Genomic DNA, 18,696 nt, shown 5'->3' with positions numbered 1-18,696 from the left:
GATGATGATGATGATGAAACTTTTATCTTGCCCCTTTCACGTCTGTGGGGAGAGCTTAGGGCACAGAATAAATAATAGTCTTAGGGGCTGTTTCACCATCCATTGATTAGCGTTAACCGACGGTTAAATGTGATGCCGTCTCCGTCTATTCGAACAGAACAAATAGAGACGGCATCTTACCTAACCGCCAGTTAACACTAATCAATGGATGGTGAAACAGCCCCTTAGGGTTCATAAAGTCCATTTTAGACCTGCGAGAAAAATTGTGCAAGTTGTATTATATCGCGAGGCCGTAAAGCTGGGTCTCCACTGAGCGAGCCGCCGAGCGAGGCAAGCGCATGAGGCATGCCTTTGTTCGATTTAGGGCTCAAAATCGCACCGAAAATGGCTCCGCTCGCTCAGTGGGGACCCGGCTTAAAGCGAACGACTTTGAGGTAGTCAGTCGAGCGCAGCAATGTAATACAACTTGCACGATTTTTATTGCAAGCAAGACTGTGTGATCTATTGATCCTTAACATATTACAAACTGCGGCAGAAATCTTGGGTAGTAGATAATTGATTCTGGACGGAAGGCTATATTTCCCTGGTCAGGTTTAAGGCCACGGACCGGTCACCAGCGGGCAGCGCCGCGGCCAGCGTTGTCTCTATTCAATACACTTTATACATCCCTGACATTTTTATTTTTTTATGTACAGTCAAGGGTAAAGATATCGACACAGGCGAAGTTGCAAAAATATGTTTACGCGACTCTATGCACTTAACATTAAGGCCGTGTATAAATATTTTTGCAACTTTTGCCGTGTCGATATCTTTGCCCTTGACTGTATATTTAAAATTTTTGTTGTGACAGTTTTAATTGATGAATTAGAATAATATTAAAGAAAATAATAATAATTTTTATTTTGATTGTAATTTTGATGCATTTTATTTTGTTTTTAATTAGTAATTTTGATGATAATTTTATTTCTTTGTGTTACTAACCCTTTTAAATAAGATTACATGTTACTAACAATCTATGGACCCTGGTGTGCAATAAACGTTTATTATTATTAATTACCTATTTGTTTTGAATAGAATAGAATTCTTTTATTTGCTAGAATACTTATAAAATAAAACTTTCTGCAAAGTGTCTAGAGCCGCATTCGTCTGGGGATTATTGGTGTACTTTCCGGATGCGCTGGTAGTATTAAAAAATGACATGTAAAAGCCGATTTAACAGATTTTTATAATTTATTTTGATTGATATGATTTGGAAGCAGTGTGTACACTGCTTACTCGTGACAAGATTCAGAACAAAAATTGGAAAATATTATTTTCTAATTTGATTATTTGACAATACGTAGATTGGAATCTGTAAAATAATTAATTACACATTGACGTGTAGAACAAGGAAAATTGTTTGTAAATTGTTGGTGACGGTAGCTCGATGTCGCAGGCGTGACGTCACCCGGGAATTTGATGACCTGACCTGGCCAAGGCACGTGCAGTAGAAGAAACTGAATTGCCTAGCTGGAACCTTTTTACAAATAACAAAAAAATAACACGTATTATACACCGGAATCGGAAACTGAATTGTTTCGTTCGGGCATTTTTTTGTGTTTGTCAATGATTATTGCTTAATAATAACATGGAAATTTATCGAAATCGATTTTATTTTGACATTCAAATTTTGTACATCTTTAAAAATGAAGCGATTCAATATCGATTCGATATTCAAACAATTTCGAAAAATCTCGCACGCTCATTCCATTTCATTTATTCACAAGAACATTATGGACCATTATTTATGGTGTACATAAAACTTTAAATGTAACGCGCCGTAACGTTTTCCTGTACCAAATGACAATTATTAATTAAAGTCTTTTGGCTTTTCATTAGCCGTTTTCCAAATTGAGTTGGTATTTTTTTGACACAATTGCGCTGCCAAGTCAGCGAGAGTATTTATAGGGCAAGAACAACCACTGATGCCGCGTAACTCTCATTTTTGAGGACATTATATGATATTAACTTTTATACAAAAAACTGTCGCATCGTAATGTTTAACTACAAAAAATACGTTTACTTGAACGCTACCTAACGCACTGTCCCGCCCCCAGGCTGGACTCGTCCTGCGGCCTGCTGACACTGCACATCGGGGAGCGGATCCTGGAGATCAACGGCCCCCCCGCGCCCCCCGCGCCCTCCGCACCTCGCCAGGACAAGCCCGCCGCCCCCGATACTCGCATACAGGTAATATCAATGTCACCACCATCGTCACCATCTCGATGAATGGCGGTCTACCATTACGTTTCCTTCGGCACTTCCGGTCAGCCTACAGCAAAGGTACCATAATTGGGACTTAGAAAAATAATGGATAATGTCTCACAGTAGACGGAGCTACGCTTCGCGGAGCTCCTATTCCGCGTTGTTTAGGCTCTTCGCGCCTGGTCACAACTCAAACCTAAACAATTTTTTTTCTATGTGTCGGGAAGTTGAGCTTGGAATTATGGGCGCCAATTGTCGCGATATGTGCGACAGTAGATGATGAAGAGGTAAAGACAGGAGATGTTCAAGAGGTTTATTAAATGTAAGATAGGAGGCACCTGTAACAAGGCATACAAAAACGAACTTAATTTAAAAACTAATAAAGGGACATTGTAAATAAGCTAAAACGGTTACAATTGTTGTAGGACTTACAACTGTGCCTTCAAGATCCCTTAGAGGGTTAAGTAAAACAGGATACAGATATGTGATGAGACTGGTTATAAAGCCGCGTATCCATTAGAGCAGCCTCAGGCCGAGCACTGCGAGCCGAGCCATATTTTGTCGGTTTTTTGGCCGTGCTCAAAGGAGACTCAGTCTGAGCCGTGCCTTTGGCAGCGTCTCCACTTGCGCGGCCTCGGAGCGAGGCAGCCGCTCGGCCCGAGGCTGCCTCTAGTGGATACGCGGCTTAAAACACTAATTAACTGCACTATGAAACTGTTATGATATTATGATCGAAAAAGTATTGATGTCAAAATAATAAAAATATTTAGCACGTCCTTATAGTACGGCTGATGATCGCAGAATGAATTTTAACATAAAAACAAAATGCTGAATTTGAAAGTACAGTGGATATTCGAAAATTGAAATTTGAACTAAATTTTTAAAACGAACCAAGACATGAAATGAGGAAGAGGTTAACAATCGAGTAGGCTTGATCAGCCTTGTTACAAGTCGAACCATTTTCCGGGATACAAACTGTCCTATATCCTTCCCAGGGTCTCAAACTATCTTCATACCATATCGAAAATACAAACTGAGACATGGATGCACGGAAAAACCAGAAAAAAAGAGCCAGCGCTGGTCTCAGTTAGTATTTTCGATATGGTTTTACGGGATGACCGTAGAAGTAACAAATTTGAAGTTGAAATAAAAAATACAAAAAGACTTCTAAAAACCAACCATAATTATCTTCATACCATCAATAATCTAAACCGGTTCAGCTATTTAAGCGTGAAACGGTAAACAATAGAGAACATGACGTTGATGATGATGATCGCGATTAATAACAAATTTGTCATTTGTCTACAGTTAACCATAGAAGAAAAGCCCGACAACATTCCGATGTGCAACATACAGACTGAGCCCGGCCCACATTCCACGGAGAGCGAGAAGGAGCTAGAGGGCAAGAAGGAGAGGCTGTTCAAGAGGAAGGGAGACGGCGCGAGCAAGCGCGTCATCAAGCGGAGGCAGCCCAGCTCCCCGCTGCTGTGCGACAAGGAGAAGAGTAGCAGCATGTCCAAACTGCTCGACGCGTGAGTTATCTCTCTGAGGCCTGTTGCATAAGTTTACTATGCCACGATTGAATCTACACGGAAATAAAGGATGTTTAGGACAATATACCCTTGGTCAAGACAATAATAATTCGTATATAGCCGGACGCCATATTGTATTGGATGACGACAAACTCGAAGTTCGTGTCGTGCGGTCCCTCTGACACTTATACTGTTTAATACGAACTTCGAGTTTCGTAGTAGCCTTGCTGATCGGGAATTTTAGGGCGGTATTTATTCATACCGAATACCGTGCGGGAAATAAGCGTGGCGGGGTATTCTGTGTGCTCTCTTTCACGTTAGCTCGAATATTACAACTGGCATCGCCTTCGCGCTGCGCCGCACCGCTCCGCCTCCGCCGTCAGTGTATTTCTAGCTTTAAAGATACAAATAATTGATTGTCACTATTGGTCTGTATTGTTCGGCCGGTAAGTCATGTGTGTTTTGAATGCCGGCCGTTTCGTTAGTTCCGCGCGCTTTCATTGTGAGAGTATCTGGACGGGGTGTATGTAGGTCTAGTACCTCGAGAACGCGCGGGTGTTTACGGGCGAGTGCTCCGTCTGGACAGGGTTTTAGTTAAGATTGTTTTTTGGAATCTTTTTGTAACCAAAAAAACAATCTTAATTTGATTGGTTAGTAACGACATCTCTTGTCCGGGTGAGCGGTTAGTTCCAATGGAGTGCCGAAAGTTTCTCGATGAGGGCTACGGTATAGATGTCGCTAGCGTCACTGCTTAAGTGGCTAAATAAGAAACAAACAAGCTGAGATATGAGGTGCATAGGGGAAATTCGTGTCTGTACCGTTGACCATCAGTGGTGTAGCGGTATAGCACGCGGTACGGAATACCGAGGACCTGGGTTCGATTCCCAGTGCTGGTCTTTTTTTTCTGGTTTTTCTGTGCATCTATATTTCAGTTTGTATTTTCAATTTAGGGTCTTACCCCCTTATTCATAAACGACAATCAAACCTATTTTAGTTAAAATGCCGCTAAAATTCGTTTGTCCTTATCTGTCACTTCGACATTTGTATTTGTTAGAAAGGGACAAAGCATTTGTTAGTTAACATAGGCTTGTTAAGTTTTATGAATAAGGGGGTTAGTTGTTGTTTATATGTCGCAGCGTGGAGGGCGCGGACGAGCCCGAGGGCGTGCTGTGCGACCTGTCGCGCGCGCGCTCGTTCCGCGCCGAGCCGCAGGACCCGCGACAACGGGTCTTCCGCGCAGACGACCTGCTGCAGGTAACTGCCCTGCGCCCCACTGCGCACTGGACCCTGACCCGGATAACTCACGTCTTTAATCCAATTTAGCTCGACATATCGAGTCGCGTTGCTCCCAGAGAAAGGGCTACGAATTAGCTCGAAACGTGTCGAGCTAAACTCGATTTAAGACGTGAATTATCCGGGTTTCGTTCATTACGCATGAATGAGTCTCACGGTAGTTTAATTTTTAATGAAAAAAAAAACTAGATATATACAGTGGGAGTAGGAAAACCTCCGTCAGTTATTAAATTGATTCCTTTATACAATCATAGACTCTTAGTACGTTTTGAAACTAAAGCACTAAGTAGACAAGGGCATATCAAATTATACTTACTTGACATGATAATAAGGGTCAAAATAGTATACACCTACCTAGACATATATCTAGTTTCATATAATTACCAAACCTTTTTAATCAACAGCGTCGTAAGAGTTTGAATCAAATAATGTTGTATTTGTCAGTGCCAAGGTGTAGTAGTAGGGTTGTTATGGTCACCTTTAAACAAGATTATGTTTAGCAGGTTGACAGTTTCATGTAGTTGTCATACTCAATTGGTAAAGCAGATTATCGCTCATACTGAGCAAAGGAAAATAGATCTTAAGGTGACGAACCTTTTTTACTCCGACTGTACAGTATATAGCAATGAAATAGAATTTCTTGAAGCTTGGTTAAATAAAGCATAACAACTTTGTTAGAATCAGCACATCTCGCAAACCTTTACAAACTTATTACAAATAAAATTACTTATTTCATTTTAATTACAACTTCTGATTATTTAATATCTATAAATTATTCCATTATTAAACATGAAAAATTCTTGCTGATAAAAACAATAAGTTAGATATACAAAAAATATCGAACACGTATATTTTCATTTGTCAATTAAACAAAAAAATATGAAGATATAGCCAATTCCAATTTCAAATAATTTGTGTGTCGCAGGGCGAGCTGCTGGGGTCGGGGTTCTTCGGGGAGGTGTACAAGGCCACGCACCGCGCCACCGGGGAGGTCATGGTGCTCAAACAGCTCTACCGCCTCGACGACGCCGCGCAGACCAACTTCCTCAAAGAGGTACGACTACACACAGACACACACACACACATCTCGCCTGTATTCCTAAATGGAGTAGGCAGAGCATACGAAACGTTACCGCTTCGGAGCCATTTTTAGCAATTTTAGGTTTAAAGTTTGACAGAAAAGGTACAATATTGACAGGTTGCTAGCCTGTCGCCTACGGTATACCTTAACCTATATCCTCAGTCGCCTCTTACGACATCATTTGCATGTTTGACAAAATGTACTTTTTTATTATTTTAATTATATATTTATTATTTTTCGTTTTAATTTTAAACCAACTCCACCAATCAACCACGTGGAATAGGAGCTCCGCCAAGCGGAGCTCCGTCGACTTTGAGTGAGTCTTAGAATTAAAATTCATGAACCAGGCAATGAACGACCGGAGACCGACATTCGAGGAACTTTTTAGACCACTTTCTACTTAAACCAGTTGCCACTTAGACCGCTTGCTACTTAGACCAGCTGCTTTTTAAACGAAATGCTACTAATGCTAATGAGAGCGGAACATAGATGTCGATAAAAAGAAAGATAAAAGCAACCTGAGATATGTATGCAAAGGAAAATTCGTGTCTAGGTTCCTGTCCAGCGGTGGTGTAGGGTCGTAGCACGCAGCACGGATTGCTGAGGACTGGGTTCGATTCCCAGCGCGTCTCTTTTTCTGGTATTTCTGTGCATCCATGTCTCAGTTTGTATTTTCGACATGCTACCAACGCGTCCCCGAACAGCTGAGCACGCAGATTCGTACTTTTGTATGCGTACTAAACTCAGTATTTATTTGCAAAAGCTTCACGGAGTCCCAGGAGTGAGTATGGGAATGGCTGGTGTACTGTAGATAATGTTTGTTTGCGGGCAGGTGGCGGTGCTGCGGTCTCTGTCGCACCCGAACGTGCTGCGCTTCATCGGCGTGCTGTACCGCGACAAGCGGCTGCAGCTGGTCACCGAGTACGTCGCCGGCGGCACGCTCTACAACCTCATACAGGTACCGTGCATATTCTAAGGTCTGCCTTCCTAAGGCAACAAGCGGTATCTAAATAAGTTTTTGATAAAAAAAAAAAAAAATACAAGCTTTTTTTGTTGACTGTACTTGTATTGTCACCCAAACTACATTTGAATACCAAATATCAAATCGATGCCATTAACCGTTGAAGAGTTCCGTCCTGCGGAGACGATCCTGGCGGGACTACCAGGATGTTACTATCAGATTGTTGCATTGTCACCAGATTTACATAAGTTTACCAAATTTTAAGTCGATCGGACTACTGGAAGTGGGTCAAATTTAACTTGCAAGATTTGATTGAGCCAAATAAATAGACGAACAGGGCAAGTTAAATAAAAACTTGTAAAAACACTCGAGTTATTTATACCATTGTGTAGCTAAAAACATTCTCCACAGTCCCCTCATGGGCCACCATGTTATCTCTTTGGTGAAGATATAGATGCAGAATAACATTCTCAAAATGAGCATAAAATTGATTAAAATGAAAAAAAAAATAGGCAGTGCCTCAGTATAATATTTGTTCCCGTGGAAGAAGCCGTGGTGGCCGAGTGAAAAAGCCGTGGTGGCCGAGTGGTTTGACCTTCGGCTTCTCAAGCAGAAGATCGTGGTTTCAAACCCCGGCGCGCACCTCTCAGTTTTTTGAAATTCATGTGCGTAATTATATTTGAAATTTACCATGAGCTTTACGGTGAAAGAAAACATGGCGAGGAGACCGGCACAACCCTGCGAAGCAATTCAATGGTGTGTGTGAAGTTCGCAATCCGCAGTGGGCCCGCGTAGGAACTATGGGCCACGCTCTCAGTCTGCGCTCAGCAGTGGGGCGTATATAATATTGGTCGTGCAGGACGCGGGCGTGCCGCTGTCGTGGGCGGCGCGCGTGCGGCTGGCGCGCGACGTGGCGGCCGGCGTCGGCTACCTGCACCGCATGAACGTCATCCACCGGGACTTGAACTCGCACAACTGCCTCGTCCGGGAGGTAAGCCTTACCACCCTACATCAGACCACTTACTGTCCATCACAACGAAACTACGCTAGTGTCGCTGCTTAAGTCACTAAATAAGAAAAAACAAACAGAGATATGTGGTGCATAGGACAAATTCGTGTCTGTATCACTGTCCAGTGGTGGTGTAGTGGTATAGCACGTGACACGGAATGCCGAGGACCTGGGTTCGATTCCCAGCGCTGGTCTTGTCTTTCTGGTTTTTCTATGCATCTATATTTCAGTTTGTATTTTCGACAAAAAACGATTGTGATACCAAAATCACAATCGTTTTCACCGCTTCTTTCAGTCACTACATAAGCATCCGTTTGCACCAGAGATGTACAGTCGAGTTCATAGACTTGTGAGCAAAAATTTTATTAAAAATATCTGAACACGCTTCTACGCCGTTAACAAACTATGTTCAGATATTTTTGATAAGTTTATAAACTCGACTGTACAAGAATTTGTTCGAGGAATGTGTTTTTCATGAACCAATAAAGGCGCTTCATTGACCCCGCCTCGCTCCGCTCGGCTGTTTCCACTGGAGCTGTGCTGAGCGAGGATAATAGGTAAATTAAGCGTTTCTATTGGTTTAGGAAAAAACATTCTTCGCAATACATCCTCGCACATCTCTGGTGGAAAAGTAGCCTAATAGATTTTTATTTCAATCGTTTTCACAGATAGGGTTGCTCCCAGTTATAGGGATTCCTAATTGCATGGATTGCCATTTCTAAAGATTTATACATTTAAAAAAATGGTTCTGGCGCTTCTGATCTTCTATTCACTGTGTCCCGTCTAACAGTTACGAATGCAGCATATGCATTTTTTTTTAACTTTGTAGTTCCTTTAACGTCCCTCACTAACTAACTGAATCAGTTCTAACTATCAAGACCGTCTTTTGTCTTCCTACTGTTATTTTTATTTTTACCTGTACTGTATTGTTGTAATTGTCAGGATAAGACCGTGATAGTGGCGGACTTCGGGCTCGCGCGTATCGTCCAGCGAACAGCCAGCAGCACGCTAGAGCGGCACTCTACGCTGCGCCGGAAGCGGTATACGGTACGTACCCGCCTCGCGGACCTCCTATTGACATGTTTTAGTCATAGTAGATTGCGCATTTTGGTCCATATATAAAATATATGTTTTATATATATTTGTAGTAAATGTCATTTCATTCGCCAGAAAGTATTTTTTTAGCTTTTCTATAACATGCTATCTTTGTCAAGATATGTACCAGAAGTAATACCTACTTCCCTAGTCATCGTATTGAATTGAAATCCAATACGCATATGCAAGTAAAAAAAAACATCATCATCACCATATCAGCCGTAGGACTTCCTCTGTTGGCCATAGACTTCAGTTGCTCTGGTAAAAAAAAGTGAAAAAAAACATGTACCAAAAACGTTTTTTTTCAAAAACTAGTTTATTGTTCGCAGGTGGTTGGCAACCCGTACTGGATGGCGCCCGAAATGATGAACGGGAAAGTCTATGATGAAAAAGTGGATGTGTTCTCCTTCGGGATCATACTCTGCGAGGTAACATGATCGTTACCAGCTTTTATGTTACTTGCCGAGTTAATTATTTAGTTAGTACACGTCAGATTGACTTGAAACTCGGTATGCCGTGTAGATTTGATGGCAGTGCCAATAAAGTGAACAAAAATATAATCAGCAAAAAAGGTCACCGTCACTACGACCTCTGCGCGAAAAATAATGTCCACTGCGTTACCATGCGGTAACGCGATCGTGCGTTACCTACTAAACAACGGTTTTTTTTCTATTTCGATAAAACATCATTTAGGTATTCGTATGTAATTTTTTATAATAAACGATGTCTTGAAGATTATTGACATAAGTAAAAAAATACGCGTCAAAGTCCAAGGGAATTATTATAGACTTTAAAAAATTTGTTGGCCCGTGTAAAGCCCAGTTTAGACCTGCAAAAAAAAATCGTGCAAGTTGTATTACATCGCGGCGTGTGATTGACTCGCATACTTGCTGACTTTACGGCCTCGCAATGTAATGCGACTAGCAAGATTTTTTTGCAGGTCTAAACCGAGCTTAACGATATGTCGTGTTGCAGATAATCGGGCGCGTGTCGGCGGATCCGGATTTCCTGCCGCGGCGCGCAGACTTCGGGCTGAACGAGCCGCTGTTCCTGGAGCAGTTCTGCCGCGACTGCCCGCCGCCGCTGGCGCGCTGTGCATTGCTGGCCGCGCATCTGGCTCCTTCGCATCGGTAACACCCGCCCCCTTGCTTCAGTAACACCTGCCAGTCGCACTGGTAACATCCGCCCCCACAACGGTAACACTCGCCCCTGCTTCGGTAACACCCGCCAGTCGCACCGGTAACAGCCGCCCCCCGCATCGACAACATCAGCCCCTCGCAACGTTAACACTCGCCCCCGCATTGGTAACAAAATGCCCCCGCACCCATTCAAATTAAAATAGTTTATTCTGTAAGTAGGCCACAATGGGCACTTTTACACTTTTTTTGAAAAATTATTGCCAAGAAGGATGTGCCACATTAGCGTGCAGTGGGTCAATTCAAGGGTAGGCAGATGGTAGTTCGCGCTTGCAGCAGCGCGCCAGCCCACCGCAGCAGGGTAGACAACACTAGTCCTACCTACTCTCAATGCACACCATATCCCGCACTGGTAACATCCGCCCCCCGCACCAGTAACACCCGCCCCCCGTACGGGTAACACCCACCTTCCCCACCAGTAACACCGGCTGCATCGCACCTAGTCAAAAAAAGTTCGTGGGGTCTTTTTGTTACGATATTCACTACGTTCACATAACCTTCGCACGCTACTCGCCGTTTTTGACCCCTTTTATAGGACTGTTGTGTAAAAGACTGCTTGTAATTTTCCATTATTAGTGCCTTCTATGACAAAACACTAATCATACAGACGCTTTTCAACTCCATATTACTCATTGGTTAATTCGCACCGTTTTTTGCACTAGGCCGCCGTTCGAGGTGATAGAGATCTGGCTGGAGACGCTGGTGATCCACCTGGGGGGTGGCACGGCGCCGCCCCCCTCGCTGCTGGCTGACATGCAGCAGTACGCGGCGCGCGGCTGCTGCGGGCTGCGACGGTCGCCCAGCAAGGCCACCGACCAGGGCGCGCTCAAGGTACCAAACTGCTTGTAGAAGGGACAGAGATCAAAGCTGCGTATTGATTTCGTGCGGCCGTCGCGCGACCATTGTTTGTTCGTGTTCTGGCTTGCGAGTTACTTGTACTGCACAATTTTATGGTAGCGAAGCAGCCGATTCGTCAACGAGGTGACTTAAATAATTTGTCATTTAATACTCGTCACAATAAAACTATTGTAATATGATTAGAATTTTGATTTAAAAAAAAATTGATCATAACAGAAGTGTAACGAGTACTTTTTCTGTTTTTACTTTTTATTGAGATAGCATACAAAATAGGTCGACGGTCATTTGGTGACCCCTGTTATAGGATAACCTCACTCTCCCATACATACAAAATAGTGTTTTTCTCAAACATCCAAAGACATGTCGCCTATATCATCAAAATCACTATAGAAGCCTCGTTAACATTATTCGGCCATCTATAACTAACTTCTCGGCCGGCGATCTCCTATTCCGCGGTTTCTGCAGTAATGTGCTATTGTTTTCCAGTCGCCGTCCTGCGTGACGATCCCGTCGATAGCGGAGGCGGAGGCGGGAGCGGGCGCGGGCGGGGGCGCGGGCGGGGCGGGGGCGGGCGCGCGCTCGGCAAGTGCGTGTCGGCGAGCCACATCGCGGCGCCGCGCGTCGTCACGGTCACCAACCTGAGCCGCAGTCAGCACGCGCTGCACGAGCACAGCCACGCGCCCGGGTACATCCTGCGCGCAACACCCGGGAACATCGCCATCACCAAGGTCATCCATCATCATCATCTTAACACACACACACACAGCTCCCATGCCGTCCGACCGAACATTCAGTTTCAATTTTGGTGTTCAATTGCAGTTTCTACTTGCTATTTTCTCCATTTTACTTTTAAAGAAAGAGAGAGAGAGAGAGATACACAGGAAAAATATGATGCTGTCTGTTTATTCGGACAAATCAGTCAGATACGGCATCACAGATGTCTGTGAAATATTTTTTTTAAGTAATTAAAAAAGCACTTAGTACCGGAGATTTCGGAATTTCACTTGCGTTCTTCCTGATTATGTGGAAATATTGGAATAATCAAGATACCGAATCCATCCAGCCTTTTAGTGTGAAGAAATCGCACACGCATAAACCATGCATTTATAATGTTGATCTTAGTAGGATATACTTTAAACAACTAGCCTTCCTCACTTTTTTTATGTAGCCCGAAGTATATAACGCTCATCCAGTAGAACAATGACATATTTACAAGAAAACAAATTTTAAATTTACGGTTTGATATCCTTAAATCACATTCGTGTGTAATCGTCACAAAGGAATTGTGTCGCTGTTCTGTTGGATGAGCGATACATACTTCCTCACTTAATATTGTATTATTTTTCCAGGTGGACGACATATCGTCGTGGCTGGACGGGCGGCCGAGCGCGCCCGCGCCGCTCCCCGCCTTCCTCCGCAACCAGTCCGTGGAAGGGCTCGAGACGCAAGCCAAGCACGACCCTCCCCTACCCTTCTGCAGACACTACAGCATCCCCAACAACTGCCAGGACCGAGACTGCAGGAACACGCAGGAAGACTCGGACAGTTCCGACGACGACCTGACAGACATCACCAACTGGCACAGAAACGTGTATTCGTCATCCGGCTTCAAAAAACCAGAGAAAATGGACGTGGATCAACCCAAAAACTTACTCGCTGGCATCGTCAAAAAAGGAGAGAATCTGCTTAAGAAAAACAGTTACGACGTCACTGACGTCACGCTCAGAAATCCCGATTCCAACGAGAGAAAGATACCAGAAGTTGACTGCAGGAGGTTCAATATTGACCACTTGAATAGAAGCCCAGTGATGGCTGCCGGCATTAAAAATATAACTAAGTTGGAAAAAGAAAAACCGGTCGAGAAAACTAGCTTTTTCAACAAGAAACTGTTGTCGCCCAAGTTTAGTAGGTTGTTCAAACCTAATACAGCCGAAGTGGTCCGCAACAAGCCAGATGCTGATGATAAAGAAGAAAAATCGAAGAGCAAATTCTTCATCCAACGTCCTGCTTCGCCCAGCAACTTGTACAGAGCCGATCGCGTGCGCCCGGTCGACGAGAAAGACAAAAAACGTGAAAATAACGTACTTAAAAGCGACTTGAAACTCGCTAGTTTAGGAAAACCTATGACACCTATATTTAGACGACATTATGTTTCGGAAAGACCAGATTTCGCGGACGGCAGATTCAGCTACAGAGACAAGAAACCTACGGAGCACAAGTTTATTGAACTAGGAAGGAATAGAATCAAATTGCCTTCGAAAGACAAGCCTCTGACCCGGTGCTCGCCGACCAATAACGTCCATCTTGATGTAGACAAGAGCTCAGAGCCTAAAAGGCCGGGCATCTCGAGGAGTAACTACGTTAGTTTGGCCAACCTTAAGATCAATAGTAAGAAAGATTTTAATGACGTCAAAGATAAAAGTAGAGATGGTACCTCACCTGTTGAAAGAGTTATATAGATTGTCTAACAGTTAATATATTCAGGTGTAACTGGAGGTCCATTAATCAAATAAAACTAATTACCTCACTACGCGGCCAAGCTACAAGCCAGTTTAATATATACATACAACAAGTATTTCTGTTAGACAACAGGATCTAGACAAACAATATTAAACAGATTTGTGTGACAGGACAGGATAGGTGAGTGGGTATTTGCATGAAAATAGACATGTGTCGCACAGATACATGTAACTGTCTTGCATGTGAGTGTAAATGATTTTAGGTTATACAAACAGTTATTCAAAGAACTAGAATATTTCATACATTCAGGTGTCCAAAAAAACACAGCTCCAATTTTTTTATGATCAAAGACGTATTATTCAAAAATTTAATCGAATTTAAAATACGTGTGTATGTATCTATTTCCATCCCAAGAGGGGCAAATTAAGCAGAGCTAGAATAAGATATTATGTTTTGTGCGTACTCAATAAATAAATATATACGTAGGATTTTTCACGTAGTCGATGGAAATTATAATAATTACAAAACAAAAGTCTGAGAGACTTGAACAAACCTACTAAAAATACGATTTAATATTAACAGTCACGGACTTCTAATTGAGGACCATATTTCAGTATACTCTTGCCAACATACAGTGTAGTAATGTACAATAGTTGTCTTTGAAGTTTGCTTGGGCGTTTAACCAAGATAGGACAGAGTTGGTAAACAACTCATAAGCTTTCACTTAGTATTTAGAGTTATCAATTTATCGGTTCTCTGCCTTTTCACGATTCCCAAATGTTTCATTTGCCAACTCAGAATTTTCTCTGAAACTATATATTTTTCGGAACTTTCATAAAACAATCCTAACCTACTGTGTTCTATAAAAGCATAAGAAAATACACTGAGAAAAATTTGCGGTTTCGGAGCAAATTGAGAGTAAATGAAACATTTGGCAAACAATAATTCTGCGAAAAGGTAGGATACCCAATTTATCTCTACTATGGTAGCCCTCTGCGAGGTGGACTGATGGCACGAGTCCGGTGTATGCATAATTTGAAGGACTATATGTATAGTTCCAGCAGTGGACGGACGGGCGAATATTGGAGCGTTTCGACCGCTCGGTTAAATACTGAATATTTACTCGAATGTCTTTCGGCGGACTATATGATAATGGTGAGAATGTCGCCATATTATAAAAAAAGTCCCTGCTTTATTAATCACAAAGAGCTACAAATTAGCTTAGGGAACTAATTTTCGGTGTCTCTGTATAATAACGCAATAGAGATACCCAAATCCAAAGTAGATTAGAAAGTGTTAGTTGATCCATTTGCTCATTTAAAGACTGGGCGGTATTTTATATGAGTGGTAAAAAATATACATAGCTATTTGTGCAACAAGAGAGCAGTTTTTCCTGTGAGCGTTGATTTTGAATCCGGAATTAGCCAAGGATTCTATAATTGAATCACGAGTGTAGCAAGTAAAATCACATTTTGCTCACTCTTTTTGAAACCTGCTTGTTTGAGGTGCTGAGATGAAAATAATGTTTTTGATTGAAGGATATTATAATATATTCATATTCATATTCATTACATACTGTTCATGATTATTTTATCATGTATAACAAATTATATTGCAGTATGTTTTTGATCTTCACTATGAAGGTCATCTTGTCTATTCCGGGGTGTTCCCTTCTTTCGCAGACAGAAATTTCATAGAATTTCGTTTCGCAGAAAATGTTTGAAATAATATTTGGGTTGGTTGTATTTTTACTTCGAATATTATTGTTTCAAACATTTACTTGAATGAAACATATTTAATAGAAAAACTATTCAATGATTCTTATAATCTCACTTTATTATTTATCAAATTTATCAAATTGTAGAATTATTTTTTTAACAAATAATGTTTGTTCGATAAAATATATTACAATAGGTTAGAAATCGCTACCAGAAAAGTTGATTAGGTTAGAACAGTGACCTCGTTAGAACGGAAGATGTTTTTCTTGGTAATAAGTTTTATAATAACTAAATAATATGAGAATAATGAATATTTGATTTGTTATTCTTTGGTAACAAAAATCAATGATTTAAATTTCTTCAAAGTAAGTGTTCTGCGTATGATTATTCTATGAAACGATAATATGATAAAAAATGACTGTTAAAGGAAATTCTATTAAAATGTTGTCTGTAAAACAACGTACAACCCTATTCGGAAGTACCCCCAGATGCTTTTAAGAAATTGTTAGAATGTTACACTTAAATGAATTTACGCTGTCAATTGTTTAGACGCTTTGACGTAATGATGATGCAAAGAAGTTTTATAGCTTAGAGTCGTACTTAGAACTTTGTTTGCAAAGCTAGTGAAGCGTATTGCTGTACAGTCGAGTGCAAAAATATGGACTTATCTAACCCTTCAAAAATATGTACCACACTCTTATTCCGACGTAATAAGGTCTTGGTAGTAAACATATTTTTGAGTGGTTACATTTTTGCACTTGACTGTACTCATTTTTTCAGTTAAACATAAACGAACAATCGTTATCACAGTATTTAATTATGATTATGAATTGTCAAGTTTGATGAAAGTGCTCACTACGCAAGGTTTAGTGCTTCGTAGCCATTTGTTGGTGCCTTGTAGCGAGACTGCGAGCGTTGCTTGTCGCAGTTTACACATGTTATATTATAGGGACACATTCGCGCCTAGCGCCATTCATAACAAACAAGCTAAAAACTAAAACTTAAGAAAATTACAGGTATGCTCCCATTCAAAGTATTCCTTCTCATAATCTAAATCAAAACGTTCTGTAAATAGCTTTTTTACATGTCACTTTTTTAAACTACCAGCGCTTTCGTAAAGACCATCATTGCCAAGAAGAACGCGCTGCAAGAAACTTTGCAGAAAATCAATTTTTCAAAAAATACTCGTAAACACAAAATTACAATACAAAAAAAAAGAAAAAAATATCACCAAATCCCTGGATTGTATTTGTACGTATAAAACTTTCAAACGACAACCGAATTATATAGTTATTTTTTTGAGTTCGTTATTGTCAGGACAAGGATTGTGCTAAACGAAATAAAATAAAAAACTGGAAATGGGGCTAAGCCGCGGGCAATAGCTATTTTTTAATCATTTGTATGAAATTACTGACTATTAGTAGGAATACTGGGAATGAATCACATGATACTATTGGTTTTGGTTTTGACGTACGTTTATGGCGATAGGCGCTTATGGTTCCTTTTAGGTTGATATACCAATGTTTGAAGGTTTTGTAACTTTACATAGTGTTTAAATATTAAAGATGTTATACGTTGTTTTAGAGGACGAGGGTAGTTCGTCCGATTTCTAAATGAATAGTGTACTTTGATATTATGTATTGTGCAAGTTTTCTAAGGGTTTTTGTAAGAATTTGATTTGAAATATGAAAATCTAAAACGGGCTGGTTTACATTGTAATCATACTTAGAAATTAAAAAAAAGCGTTTAAAATGGTCACTGCCCATACGGTAGGTCGATTCAATTACATTCTTTATTTCTAAAGTTCTATATATCTGCAAGTTATTTAGCATGCTTGGAACACGTACTGTTTTTCCTAGTGATTTTGATTTACTGAGTAAGATTTAGCAAGTTCAATAAACCGATATTCGTTTCTGTTTGTAAAACTAAATTGTTTTTCAGTTTTACTTTTTTTTATTCAATTTTAGTGTCTAATAGTGATGTATTGATGCAATAATCACACATGTGTATGCTTACATTTTTTAATCTTCTGCGTAAACATAGTCCATTTTCACAGAATGTGCCATTTAGTATTGCATTAAACAGAAGAAATGAATCGTGACGGTGAATCTTGATACACAGTTATAATATTTTACTTTAAAGTTTTATTTTACAATTTAAGATTTATCTTCGACTACTTTCGACAATGTTTTTTAACGGTAGATTTTGAAGAATCAAACATCAAATAGTACTATTGTTTTGTGTTATTTCTTATTTGTCAAATAATATTAATGGTACTTTTCTATTTCGAATCTCTTAAAGATCTTTTTATATGAATTTGTAGAGAATTTAATCGTTTTATATTATTGTTACCTTTTGTAATTTTGAAACTTATGTGAGTTACATGATGTAACCAAGTATTAGATTATGACAATACTATGTAAACCTAACGATATTAATTTATTAACATTACATAGATAAGTATAATGTTTTGAAGTCTGAAGTTAATTTTGAAACAGGGTGCCATTTTGTTAATTAAGAATAATGCTTTGATGGAGATTCATTAGTTCAGAGATTAGGATAACATGTCGCGACATTCCTGTAGTGCGCGTGCAAGCCAAGGGCCATTCGAGGATTTCTTGTATCAAATTAGAGGCATAGTATTCCTATGTTCCAAGGCTAGTTTGACAGCTTTTAACCGTTTTCAAAAAAGAAGGAGGTTATCAATTTTTATCAAAGCATTGTTCCCACCTGGATAGTAATCTCTTAGCTTATTCGTGTGCTCATGTATATTTTATCTGTGATACATTTTGTTAGTAAAATGTTGCAATAACAGGGGCCCATTTTAAGACACGTTTTAATATTTTTATTTGGTAAAGGTTTTCTTTATTTGGTAAACATAAAAAATTCGGTTTAAAAGAGATTTAAAGGTTCTTGATCACGGTAACGTGGCAACACTTATTAGTTTTATGAATTGGCAACACCATTATTACCAATGAAAATTTGTTATCACGTAGTGCCATGAAACGGGCCCCCAAGTATTTTAGATTTTCAGCGTACTATGTTGATTTTTTATATTTTAAAGATAACACATTAACAGTGTAACAACGAGTATTTCCGTCTTTTGCATTCCAGATTTTATTGTGTTTAGTATGATTTTAAGTACAAATGAATAAAGGAACATATTCAATTATTTTTTACTTATTTACCAAAACCCCTGTCACACAAAAATAATCAATTACATATACTATGGAATTGTTTGATGTATTC

The 18,696-nt window shown here is 40.3% G+C and overlaps 1 protein-coding gene across 1 annotated transcript in view; it reads left to right on the top strand.

Annotated features, from left to right (window-relative positions):
• Nucleotides 1-18,619, top strand: part of LIMK1 (LIM domain kinase 1) — a 34,673-nt gene extending 16,054 nt beyond the window's left edge. The window contains 13 exon segments of the mRNA XM_074091884.1: nucleotides 2,097-2,229; nucleotides 3,553-3,776; nucleotides 4,913-5,030; nucleotides 5,995-6,123; nucleotides 6,983-7,108; nucleotides 7,971-8,102; nucleotides 9,063-9,167; nucleotides 9,545-9,643; nucleotides 10,191-10,345; nucleotides 11,074-11,242; nucleotides 11,756-11,827; nucleotides 11,830-11,997; nucleotides 12,619-18,619. Coding sequence (XP_073947985.1) covers nucleotides 2,097-2,229; nucleotides 3,553-3,776; nucleotides 4,913-5,030; nucleotides 5,995-6,123; nucleotides 6,983-7,108; nucleotides 7,971-8,102; nucleotides 9,063-9,167; nucleotides 9,545-9,643; nucleotides 10,191-10,345; nucleotides 11,074-11,242; nucleotides 11,756-11,827; nucleotides 11,830-11,997; nucleotides 12,619-13,728 — 2,740 coding nt within the window. The 3' untranslated portion in view covers nucleotides 13,729-18,619.
• Nucleotides 18,620-18,696: the final 77 nt, after the last annotated feature.

The sequence above is a fragment of the Choristoneura fumiferana genome, chromosome 9, assembly GCF_025370935.1.
Source record: "Choristoneura fumiferana chromosome 9, NRCan_CFum_1, whole genome shotgun sequence".
Lineage (NCBI taxonomy): Eukaryota > Metazoa > Arthropoda > Insecta > Lepidoptera > Tortricidae > Choristoneura > Choristoneura fumiferana.
The sequence above is the reverse complement of the archived record's forward strand: the minus strand, read 5'-3'. Positions and strand labels throughout refer to the sequence as shown.